Below are 12,694 nucleotides of genomic sequence, written 5' to 3' on the forward strand. Positions count from 1 at the left end.
ATGCAGCCAGTGCTGGGGAAATCCCTGCCTCTCCAGGGCCTGGAGAGATTCAAATCTTGTTCTCCAGTGAGAACTGCAACCAGCTTTTTTTTTTTTTTACCCCTTCATAGTCTGGAAGTGGGAGGAGAAGTCAGCACAGGCAGCCACTGGAGTCGGGTGTGGTCAGGAGGGAAGCAGCCTAGGGTTGGGGGGAATCTCTCCCACCCTGGGGAAGGGTGTGATAGTCTGGGTCCTGCTGGTGTCTGGGTCCCTGGGGCAGTTGGTTATCCCGGCAGGTGCCTCAGCCAATAGATAGCATCATTACAAACTCTGCAGAGGAGATGGGTAGGGAAAGGCCAATCCAGGTCAGGGATTGAAGGTGCTAGAGGCCTGGGTGGGGTGTCTGTAAGGGTGACTCACCATCAAAGTCTATGGTGCCATCCCCGTTGAGGTCCATGTCTCGTAACATCTCATCCAGCTCTGTGCCTTCGAGTGCTTCCCCCAGCAGAGCTGGTGCTGCTTGCCTCAGCTCTGCCACTGTGATCCGCCCATCCCTGTCCTTGTCAAACTGTAGAGAGTCCAAGCAGGGCTCTGACCCCAAGTTGCCTCCATATTTGACTCACTGTGTCTCACCATGTCATCCCGCCCAGGCTGGCCTTGAACTCACAGAGCTTCTCTTGCCTCTGCCTCCCAAGTGCTGGACCACTGTGCTCAGCCCTCTTCAGCTAGTTTAATTGGTACGTTTTTACAACTGAGACAGTGTCTCTGGCACAGGCCAGGCTAGCCTCAGGCTCACTATGTAATGATGTAGACTTGAACTCCTTCTCCACCTCCCAAGCCCTGCATTACAGCTGTGCTCCACCATGCCTTGTTTTGTTTGGTGCTGGGGATTGAGCCCAGGGCTTTGTGCATACTAGCTATGCCCTTTGCCAACTGAACTATATCCTGTTCTTGGTTCTTCTTTCAACACTGCCTGATGCATGGCGACGATGTTCCCCACCAGCTGTCTAAACCTCCCCAACCTCAAGAACCAATACTGTCTCCTAGGGTGGGAGGTTTCCCTGATTCAAAGACCCCAACTGGGAATCAGCCAAGCACTCCCTACCTGTTCCCAAGCCTAGGCTCGCCTCTCTGGGCTTCCTGAAGACTGAGATTTCCCAGGAAGGACATGGTCCATGCTTGCTACCCACTTGTTCTCCTCACCTCTCGGAAGGCGATCCGTAGCTCTCGTACGCCCAGCATATGAGCTGTCTCCTCCCTCAGCTTTGGGCTCATCAGCTCCACAAACTCTTCAAAATCCACAAAGCCCCCCACTGTGGACCCAGGTAGAACGTCACCTCAGTGAGCATCTGCTCAGTGGGGATGCCATGCCCTTCTGTCTTCCCACCAGGGCTCTGAAGTCATGTTCCTTCCTCAAAGAGGAGTTTCTTGGCTACTGGGCGATCAGGGATGCTCCTGATCTTCACAAAGCCCCAGTGGGCCAGAAAGAGACATGGCTTCAGAGCAGGCAGCCCAAAGTTCAAATCCTGTTACTGTGTGGGGCCTTGAGTGGCTCACCAACCCTCCTGCTCTCATCCTGGGATGGCCCAGGAAGAAGCTACTCTATGGAGCAAGGCTATGGCTGGCTAGAGCAGAGTAGGAAACACCAAGTACCTTTTAAAAGCACTGCTGTGTCATCAGCCCCTCAATTCTAAATGGCCCATAAAACTCCAATGGTCAAATAAAAACTTTGGGGGAAAAGAGGTACATGACCCTGAATGGGTATTGTGCTTTTCTTGTTGTTGTTTGAATCGGGGTTTCTCAATTCAGTCCTGACAGGCCCGGAGCTCACCATGTAGACCAGGCTGGCCTCAAACTCCCAGAGATCCTCCTGCCTCTGCCTCCCCAGTGCCTGGATTAGAGAAATGTGCTACCATGCCTGGCTCTGGGTTTGTTTTCATTTGTTTGTTTGTTTTTTATCAAGTTCACATAAGAGAGGGTCATCCAGGAAGATAGAACTTCAACTGAGGAAATGCCTCCATCAGACTGGCCCACAGACACGCCTCTGGGACATTCTCTTGATTAATGATTTCTGTGGGAGAGCCTATTCCACTGTGGGTGGTACAACTCCTGGGAAGGTGGTCCAGGGAGGTATGAGAAAGGTAGCTGAACAGGAGCCTGGGGAGGAAGCCAGGAAGCAGCATTTCTCCACAGTTTCTGTTTTGGTTCCTGTCTACAGGTTCCTGCCTTGAGTTCCTGCCCTGACTTCCCTGGATGATGGATTATAAGATGTAACACAAAGTTAACCCTTTTCTCCCCAGTTTGCTTTTGGTCATGGCATTTATCACAGCAATAGAAAGCAAGCCAGGGTGTGCGCATCCAGGACAAATTCCATGCTCATCTTGGAAACTGTTGTCAATAAGGAAGCAAGAGCAACAGATGGCTCTGTGGATAAAGGTGCTTGCCACAAGCCTGGTGGCCTGAGTTTCAGTAGACCCCTGGGACCCACATGCCAGAAGGACTCACTCCTGACGGTTGTGTTCTGGGCTCCAAACACATACTATCCCACCCCCTCACTCATAACAGCTAAAAGCGAAAATAGCAGGGCCATGGCCCACCCACCCTCCAGGTAACCAGGCTGGCTCCCAAACCCATCACCCAGCCGGGCTCCATCACTGACTGCGCATCTTCACGTGCTGTGACACTTCTAGGAGCTCCATCTCCGTGGGCATGTAGCCCAGCGTCCGCATGCAGTCCCCTAGCTCCCGGTAGCCGATGTAGCCATCCTGGTCGGTGTCAAACTCCTCAAAGGCTGCCTGGAGCTCTGTAGGGATTAGCAGAAGTCAGGCCAGGAGGCTAGACCCGGGGTCCCCTCCTACCTCCCAGCAGCAGTGAGGGACACTCACCCTCCAGCTCCTCGGGGCCCAGTTCACGATCCTGTACGGGAGTAAGCCGACATGTTTGCCACGGCTCCCCCAGCCTCTGCCAGTGTGCTCACTGGGCAGGGCTGGCTCACCAAAGCAGGTGAAGACAGTTGAAATCCTACAGACCCCACGAGCGGAGAGCAGCCTTCTCCCCGTGCTCTCGGAGCTTAACGTGGGTTCTCCAAGATGTCTGCTATGAGGTCTGCCTAGGCTCACCAGCTGGCCTAAAGCCAACCTTGTCCTGCACTGGCTCTCCTGGTCTGGGGTACAAGAGGCAGGAGGCCTGGGCATGTAGGAGCAAGAAGGGATAAAGTTGAGTAGAATTAGACTTCACCCCCCACCCCTACACCCCCTGACCTTTCCAAAGATGCGGTTGAGCAGGGGCCCGTAAGTCCTTTGGGCAGCGTCCTGCTGAGGGTCAGAACGATGCCGGTGGGAATGTCGGTGAGAGGCGTGCCCGGCAGGTGCTGAGGGTGGCTCATCCTGTCCTGCTCTGGTCCTTGGGGGGTTCTTGCCGCTTCCTGAGGCCTCAGAGCCCTGGCTAGAGGACTGCTCCCCAGAACTGGCCTTCTGGGACCCTGAGAGCCGCTTCTCCTTCTTGCTCCTTCTCCTGGTCAAGGTGGGGTCCTCCACAGCACTCCTGGGAGATACAGCTACTTCAGGGGTCTTCTGGGGGCCAGGAGCCAGCTGTGCACTGTGCTCCGTCGCCATGTAGAAGATAACAGGACTCAGCGATGTAGCTCGATGGAGTGCCCTTGGTTCTCAGGGCCCAGAAAGCTGCTTACGGCCCCCCAGGCTTGAGTTGATCACCTGGGATCCACAGTGAGGGGGATTAGGGTAAATGAGTCAGGCAGCCAGCCTAATCCTTGCCCTCTGCCCCAGGGTGGCCTGCACACACCAGATGGGTCTTGATGGGTGAGGAGTGCCAGGGCACAGCAGTGGCAGTGAGCTCATACTTAAGCTCAGCCATTTCTTGCCTAGTCATCCTTCCAAGTCTCAGTTTCCGAATCTGTGAAATGGGGGTGGGAGGGCACACTGCTGTAGAATTAAACACTCATCCCAGAGTGTGACATAGCTGAAGTCAGTGTAGCAAAGACAAGTGAAGGCCCCTTAGTCAGGAGGAGGCATACTAGAAAAAGTGAGAGTTGTTACCTTGGGTCTCCAATGGAGTGACATCCTAATTGGAGTGCAGGGCATATGAATTTTTAGAAAGGAGGCCAGACCAGAGGCCTTCATGCTGATGGAGGGGTGACACGGGGCAGGGGAGAGGGGAAATGACACAGCCACCCTGGGCCAGAGGAGCTCCTGGCAAAGGGTCTCCATTGTCTGACCTTGTTGGGATCGGGGCCCCTGGCTGCTGACTTAGCCCTATGGGGCCACGGTTAGGGTTTCCGGACAGCAGACCCATGAATGATTAATGACCTCTCAGCTTGGGTTTCCTGCCTGTCTGCCGCCATATCGCCACTGGGTGCCATGCAGCAGGCTCCATCGTGGGGCCGGTTGGTGGCTGGACCTTGGACAAGCAGGCAGCATCCTGCTCCTTCTACCTGGCCTGCACCTCCCAGGTAAGCCAGGCAGTGCTATAGACCCCAAGGGAGGGGCATCCAGGCTCTGAGGCCGTAGGGGCTGGAGCTCATAGAGCAGACTCCACCAAGGAAGAGGCTGAGGTGGAGAGCCGTGGGGATGGTGGTCGCAACCACGGGTTCCAGGCATGATCCAGATGTGTTCTCGTAGCCGGTCTCTCTCTACCCTCAAAGGGACTCTTTCTTTCCTTCACCAGTTGGGGGAAGTAGAGTAAGGACAGCAGAAGGCACTTGAGCCTCGAGCCTGGGTCCCCCCTGTCCACCTCATTCTCATCGTCCTACAGAGTGACCGAGAGTCTCCTCTGTATAGCAGCTCCAGGGACAAACAAGGCCACCTTTGCCAAACTCAGAGGTGTGGGAAGGGAACACAAGTGGCAGTGCAAGACACCGAGGAGCCACAGACCGCTCTCAGGGCCCGCCCAGCCACAGCCTGCCAGGGTCTGGAGGCTCAGCCCTCACCTGGTGTCCTGGGGAGGGCACTAAAGGCACTTTCCCTCCTGGGATGCATTTAGAATCCAGTATGCCAGGATCTAGTGAGGGGAAGACCAAGTGGTTCTCTTTCTTTCTTGCTTGCTTGCTTGCTTACTTACTTGCTTGCTTTCTTCTTTCTTTTCTTCCTCTCTCTCTCTCCTGAGATAATGTCTCATGCATCCCAGGCTAGCTCCAAACTCCCAAGTGTAGAAATCTAGCCTTGAACCCTCTTGCCCCACTTCTCCAATGTTGAAATGTCAAGTGTGCACCAGCTGTTGTTGTTTTGTTTGAGAGAAGGTCTTAAAACTCTGTAGTGTAGACTGGCCTTGAACTTATGGCAATTCCCCTGCCTCTGTCTCCCAAGTACTGATATTACCAGCATTACTACCTTCAAGTGCTTTTCAGACAGTGTCTTCTGGAACACTAGGTGGGAGCCCCCACAGCTTTAGAGCCCCACCTCTCCACTCACACAGATGTTCCACTATAGCACCTTATCCTAAAACAAGATGTAGAGCTGAAGCCAGGCATGATGGTGCACTCCTTATAATCCCAGCACAGGGGAAGCAGAGGCAGGAGGATCACTTAAATGTGGGGCCTGCCTGGTCTACATAGTGACACCCTGTCCCAAAGAAACAAGAGGCAGGAGGGTCAGGGGATGTGGCTAAGTTGGTAGAACGCTTGCCAGGCATGCAAGAGGCCTTGGGTTCCCTCCTCAATACTGCATAAGCTGACCATAGTAGTGCATGGCTGTAATCCAAGTGCAGGGTAGATGGATACTGGAAGGTCAGGAGTTCAAGGCCATCCTCAGCTCTGTAATGAGATTGAGGCCATGTGGGGCTACACGAGATTTTGTTTCAAAAATTTTAAATCAGGGCTGGAGAGATAAGATGGCTCAGCTGTTAAGAGCTGCTCTTGCAGAGGACCCAGGTTCAGTTTCCAATACTTATATGGTAGCTCTCAGCTGCCATGTAACTCCAGTCACAGGGGCTCAACACCCCTTTCTGGACTACAAGGGCACCTACACACACAAAGTACTTGCATGCATGTATGTATGTAAGTATGCAGGCAAACACTCATACCCATAAATAATAAATCTTTTTTTTTCTTTTTTAAGACAGAGTCTCACTATTTAGCTCCCTTGGCTGGCCTGGAAATTTCCATGTAGACTAAGCTAGCCTTATACTCAGAGACTCACCTGCTTCTGTGCCTCCTAAGTGCTGGGATTAAAGGCATTTGATACTGTGCCTGGCCCCAAATAAATAAATTTTAAAACACAGAGAGAGAGAAGCTGGCAGTACAAGTTGGTAATCCCAGCATTTAAAAGGCTAAGACAAGGGCTGGAGAGATGGCTCAGAGGTGAAGAGCACTTGCGCTCTTCCAGAGGTCCTGAGTTCAGTTCCCAGAAACCACATGATGGCTCACAACCATCCATAGTGAGATCTGGTGCCCTCTTCTGAATTGCATGCTCACATGCAGGCAGAACACTGTATAAATATACATTTTTTTTTAAAGGTTGAGACAAAAGTCGTGCCTCAAGTTTAAGGCTATCCTGGTCTACACATCAAGTACCAGGCCAGCCAGGGTTCCACAGGAAAACCCTGTCTTAAGACAACATCTAAAAGTCTCCCCAATGAACTTTAAAACCTTTGGGTTAGTCCACTTGGACATGCGGATTCCATGTGGCAAAATGGTATTAAGTTTGGTCTAGATACTGACCACATCTGTAATCTTCACCAAGTCACAGAGTTAATGAACAATCATCTCCTCACTGGTAAGACTGATTGCAGGGGAACCACATGAGGTTATCTATTTAAGTGCCTGGCACAGGCTAATTAATCAAAAGGAGGTAACACTGGCCCAGAGAGGGGCAGTGGCTGGCCTGAAGGCGCACAGCACCATCTCTCTCATACCAAGCCATCATGCATTTGTTGATTCGGCAGACTGGCAGTTCATGTCCAGCGCTACACTGAGGACCCAGAATGGACACTGCTATGGAAGCCAACCTGGACGCTGCTGGCCACCATCCCCGCACAGAGATCAATGATGAGGACTACTACCCTCAGGGCAGCTGGGACACAGTCTTCCTGGTGGCCTTGCTGATCCTGGGATTGCCAGCCAATGGGCTGATGGCATGGCTGGCTGGCTCACAGGCCCGGCACGGGGCTGGCACGAGACTGGCTCTGCTCCTGCTCAGCCTGGCCCTCTCTGACTTCTTGTTTCTGGCAGCGGCGACTTTCCAGATCCTGGAGATCCAGCATGGAGGCCACTGGCCACTGGGCACTGCCGCCTGCCGCTTCTACTACTTCCTGTGGGGTGTGTCCTACTCCTCCGGCCTCTTCCTACTGACAGCCCTCAGCCTGGACCGCTGCTTGCTGGCACTGTGCCCACGCTGGTACGCAGGGCGCCGCCCAGCCCGCCTGCCCCTCTGGGTGTGCGCTGGGGTCTGGGTCCTGGCCACACTCTTCAGTGTGCCCTGGCTGGTTTTCCCCGAAGCTGCTGTCTGGTGGTATGACTTGGTCATCTGCCTGGACTTCTGGGACAGCGAGGAACTGCCTCTGCGGATGCTTGAGATCTTGGGGGGCTTTCTGCCTTTCCTCTTGCTGCTGGTCTGCCATGTCCTCACCCAAGCCACTACTTGCAAGACCTGTTGTGGGCGTCAGCCTAGGCCCATGGCCTGCCATGGCTTTGCCCGTGTGGCCAAGACCATTCTTTCAGCCTATGTGGTTCTGAGGCTGCCCTACCAGCTGGCACAGTTGCTCTATCTGGCTTTCTTATGGGATGTCTACCCTGGGTACCTGCTCTGGGAAGCTCTGGTCTATTCTGACTACCTGATCCTGCTCAACAGCTGCCTGAGCCCCTTCCTATGCCTGGCAGCCAGTGCTGACCTCCGGGCCCTGCTGCGCGCTGTGCTCTCCTCCTTCACGGCTGCTCTCTGCGAGGAACAGCCTGGTAGCTTCACACTAGCTGAGCCACAGACCCAGGTGACTTCTGAGGGTTTGACTCTGCCAGGACTGACAGCTGAAGGCCAGCCAAGGCTGGACCCCGTGATCCCGCCTCAGGTGAACCCCTCTGCCCAGCTGCAGTCAGATTCTGTGGTCCAGCCTGCGGTGAACCCCTCAGTCCAGCCGCAGTCAGATTCTGTGGTCCAGCCTAAGGCGGACTTCCTGATCCAGCCACCTTTGGATACTGTAGTTCAACTTGAGGTGAACCCTTTGACCCAGCCACAGTTGGATCCCACGGCTCAACCTCAAGTGAACCCCTCATCCCAACCACAGTCAAATTCTATGGTCCAGCCTCAAGTGGACTCCCTGACCCAGTCAGGGCTGGATCCTGTGGCCCAGCCACAGTCAAGCACAGAGGCTGAGATCCCTGCCTGTGGGGCTGAGTCAGCCTCTAACCCTGGTGAGGAAAACTCCACTAGCCCATCCCTAGATCCCACTCCTGGAGACCCTGAAAACCTAGACAAACCCATTGTTCCTGAGGGAGAAAGGCCTAGCAGTGTCCAGCCAAATGAGGCCCCCAGTGCAGGACCTACTTGAGTGCCTGGGAAGCCCAGGTCCGCCAGGGTAGTAGAAGAGTCAGAGAGAGCCACTGAAGCAGCTAGGCAGAGAGGTGGGAACATGAAGAAACAGAGGTGGGAACAATGAAGAAATGCAGCAGCGAAAACCCCCGTTGATTCCCTTGAGCCTGCCAAGAGGGCTGAGGGGGAAGTGAAACCAGTCAGCCAGAAGTCCCAGGCAGGGGGCTGTGAATGTCGCCAGCCTGGTCTCACCAAGCTGTTCCATTACTACCCCAAACACATACAGCCACCCAACATCTTTGAGCCACTGAGGATGGTCCTGCTGGATTCTATCCTCTAGTCCCTCCAAATCCATGCTTCTTCCCCTTATCACCTCCATTCTAATAGAGGAAGACAGCAAGCGCCACTTTTTCTGGGCTTGATCTGATCTTCCTCTAAACTTTCCTTCACTTTCTTCATTCCTCTCTGGTTCTCTGGTTTGGGCATCAAACAGTAACATCCTTATAGAGAAGGGAGGCTTCCAGGAGCCCACAGACTCAAGCAGGAGCCAATTGGCCTGGCATAGCCAAGCTGTCTTCAACATTCACCTGCCCCCAGCATACAGAGCCTAGGACAGGATTCCCTAGTAAGGTGCAACCAAGAACCAGAAACATCTAGACAAGAGTCAGGAGAAGCCATGCCTGGATTCAAACTCAGCTCTGCCACACTCTTGTCTTGGTGACCTGGCACACTTCTGCTTTGAGGGACATTTGAAGATTAAATACGAAAGTGAGTGTGGTACCCGCAGGAGCCAGGCACACAGTGAGGCTCTGGAGCAGGTCCTGACAAAAAATAGCCTTCCAGGGGCTGGGCCTGGATGGCAGGAGGACAGCGCCACCACCTGCCTGAAGCACCTGAGATCCTCTGATTGCTTGGGTTGCAGACAACCAGGCGTTCTGAGGGTGCCTTCAGGGTGAGAGACTCAAGAAACCTTCAAGGTCTGACTCCATTCAAAAGCCGAACTGACGTCACCTGCTGTGAAGCCAGACCTCGAGCAGGGTTGGACAGGATCTAACAAAGCTGTAAGCTGCAGAGCGTGCTGGAATTTGAACCCCAGGACACAGACAGGAGGCTGTCCAAAGGCAGCCCTGAGCACCATGGTCCCAGGAAGGGCAAAAGCCCCAAAGTCAGAGGGCTGAGCCAGCTCTTCCTGTCCAGCTGCAGATGCTGCAAGGGAACAACAAAACAAAACAGGAAGTGCTGAAGTTGTTTCCCACACACTGCTCTCCAGTTATCCCCTCTTCACCCACACCAGCCTCTAGTGTTCCAGAGCAGGTCTCTCTCCCTTCCCCAGCATCCTTTCCCTTTGATGAGGAAATGCCCTCAGTCCCGGGTTCCCATGGCAGTGACAGCTTATCTGAAGCGTTTTTTTTTTTTTTTTCCTGGGAAACTTGCATCATAAAAAAGACGAGGTGGAAGGCTGTGCAGGCATCTGGAGGGGTGCAGACAGATCTGCATTGTCGCAGACTCCTTCTTAAGGTCGATTTTCTGATCTGTAAGAAGGGGGTAATGTGCTGGGCACAACTTCTGCAATCCTAGCACTCAGGATGCCAAGGCAAGAGTCTCATACACTCAAGGCCAGCCTGGGCTACATAGTGAGACCCTGAGTGTAAAACACAAGGGCTAGTGGGACTGGAGAGATGGCTCAGCAGCTAAGAGCAAATGATATTCTTGTAAAGGGTCAAAGTTGGTTCTCAGTACCCACATATGGCAACTTACACACACGAAACTCTAGCTCCAGGGGACCCATCACCCTCTTCTTCTGATATCCATAGGTACCTGTACATATATACACACATATACACATACACACACACAGACAGATATATATATATATATATATATATATATATATATATATATACTTACATATATATATATATATATATATGTAAGTAAAATAAATCTGAAGAAAAGAAAGGGCTGGGGATACACTCAATAATAGGGTGCTTGCCTAAAACACTCAAGGCTCTGGGCTCACAAACCAGCACTGCAAAATAATGTATGCTCTCTTGCTGATGGCTACAAGTATAAGGTTCACATGAGGAGGCCACGGAGTGGCAGTGGCAGTTTCAAAGGGTAATGGCAGCCATTATAATGGGTCTGTCTTAGTCACTATCCTATTGTTGTGGAGAGACACCATGACCAAAGCAACTCTTATAAAGGAAAGAATTTGACTGGTGCCTTGCTTAGTTTCAGATGCTTGATCCATGATCATCGTGAGGGGAGAATGGTGGCAGGCATAGCGCTAGAGAAATAGTTGAGAGCAACTTCCTGATCCACAGGCAGAAAACATGAACCAGGCCTCACATGGGCTTTTGACACCTCAAAGACTACCCCAGTGGTGACACACTTCCCAACAAGGCCACACCTCTCATCCTTCTAATCCTAACAAAGAGTTCCACTCCCTGGTGGCAAGGCATTCATATGTATATATCTGGGTCTATGGGGCCGGTCTAATTCAAACCACCACAGGCACCAAAAAGCCAGTAGGAGAGATATTCTAAAGTATTTGTTGAATAATTCATCTAAAAAAATATTTAGTGAGCATTTACCAGAGAGTTTTCTGGCCAGCCTTCCATCTTAGAGACACATATGTAGGGGTCAGGGTGTCGCTAAGGCTTATTGGGCCCTGGCTCCACTACGTGTTTACTGTGTCAGCTTCAGCAAAGCTCTTCTTGGGGTTTGTAAATGGGTATTATAATGATTGGCCCTTTTGTAGAGAAAAAGTTTTCAATCACTGGTAGCCATTAATCTGATATGCTAGTGGAGACTCTGAGACCAAATGAGGCCTAGGCCAGAGCCCTCCTGGCAAGTAGCCTAGGGGCCAATTATCAGGCTCCTTACACCGCCATGGTGTCTCCTCCACAGAAAAGGTTCATCTCCCCCTGCCTACTTCATTTGCTGGAGTTCACAGTGTCTGAGGGTTGAGCCTTAATTTCTGTCTCCCTTGGGGTACTCTGCCATGGCCCTCTCCCTTCTCCTGACAGGGTCCCAAAGCCTCTTCAACACGGCAGGCAGATCAGAGAATAAAACTTTCCTGCCTCCAGCTATAGCCCACCCCACAAGCCCTACCTCTCAGGGAGTGAGCCAGGCCCACCTCAGAAGGAAGAGCTGTACCCTAGAAGGATTTACAGGATAAGTAGGAGTTTTCCTAAGGGCTCACAGAAGAGGTTTGTGTTAGAGAAGATGGAGCCAGAAAAGGAGACCTCAAACCTAAAACAGTCCACAGCAGAGGGAACACACCGCAGGGGATTAGGTTCTTGTTGCCTTCTGGGAAACTCCTTATTCCTCCAAGTGAAATCCCTGTGGGTTTTTTTTTTTTTTTTTTTTTTTTTCCAGAGGAACCAGATATTGGTTCTGAGAAATGTGAATATGAATATTTTGCAATTCTATGTTCAGGACTGCTGCTCATTCATTCACCGAGCATGAAGTGGTTTCACGATGGGTGCTGGGTAGGGTCTCCTTCTGGGTACCAGAAGGCCAGAGGGCTGGGGAGGAGGGGGTAAGAAGACAGAGCCCCTGTCTTTCATTTGCTGGCAGGGTGCCAAATAATGACAGTGTAGCATCTGGGACTAGGAACAACTGATGGGAACAAGGAAAAGCCAGACAGTGACTGGGTGAGAGGGGAGTGTGTGTGTGTCAGGGGGGAGGCCCACAGGGGAGGTGACACTTGAGCCTATGCCTGGAGTCACTGAGGGATTCGGCCTTTCCCAAGAGAAGAGAATGTGCTAGCCTCAGGTGGAAGTGGAGGTTTGGTGTGTCTAGGACACATGCTGAGAGAGGACAATAGTGGGGATCCTGGGGTGGTTGGCAGGCGTCAGACAGGAATTCTGGGAGAGGAACATGGAACTGTGGATTTTATTTGAAGTGGGGTGATGTTGGAGTATATGGGAATGTAGCCAACTGGCCTGATGTGAGCTCCCCATGAAACACCTACTACCCAACTCAAGCTACACTCCTGCCTGCCTGACTCCAGGGTTCATCAACAGTGAGAAATCCAAAGACTTCGGAAATAACAAATGGGAGGCCTCAATCAAGCACCTGTCCTCTCTAGGCGTGTTTCTTCACAGAGTCTGCTGAGCTCTGAGATGGGACACAAGTCCACCTACCCTCCCACACACAGCTGGGGCTTCATGCAGGCTAACCAAAGCACTTTTTAACCTCTTCTCTTTCTGGGAAAGACACCCTCCTACATC

The 12,694-nt window shown here is 52.3% G+C and overlaps 2 protein-coding genes across 2 annotated transcripts; one reads left to right on the plus strand and one right to left on the minus strand.

Moving 5' to 3' along the window:
• Window positions 1–280: 280 nt before the first annotated feature.
• Window positions 281–3,593, minus strand: LOC129682390 (calcium-binding protein 4). Its single transcript, XM_055614738.1, has 6 exons — window positions 3,240–3,593; window positions 2,865–2,895; window positions 2,639–2,782; window positions 1,183–1,292; window positions 400–547; window positions 281–309 (listed from the first exon to the last, which is right to left on the minus strand). The coding sequence occupies exons 1-6, from the start codon at window positions 3,591–3,593 to the stop codon at window positions 281–283; spliced, it is 816 nt and encodes a 271-aa protein (XP_055470713.1).
• Window positions 3,594–6,915: 3,322 nt separating this feature from the next.
• Gpr152 (G protein-coupled receptor 152) lies at window positions 6,916–8,475 on the plus strand. Its single transcript, XM_055614559.1, has one exon. It carries the CDS (start codon window positions 6,916–6,918, stop codon window positions 8,473–8,475), a length of 1,560 nt encoding a protein of 519 aa, XP_055470534.1.
• The last annotated feature ends 4,219 nt before the right edge of the window (window positions 8,476–12,694 follow it).

The sequence above is a fragment of the Psammomys obesus genome, unplaced genomic scaffold (genome assembly GCF_907164565.1).
Source record: "Psammomys obesus unplaced genomic scaffold, mPsaObe1.curated_primary_1811, whole genome shotgun sequence".
Taxonomy (NCBI): Eukaryota; Metazoa; Chordata; class Mammalia; order Rodentia; family Muridae; genus Psammomys; species Psammomys obesus.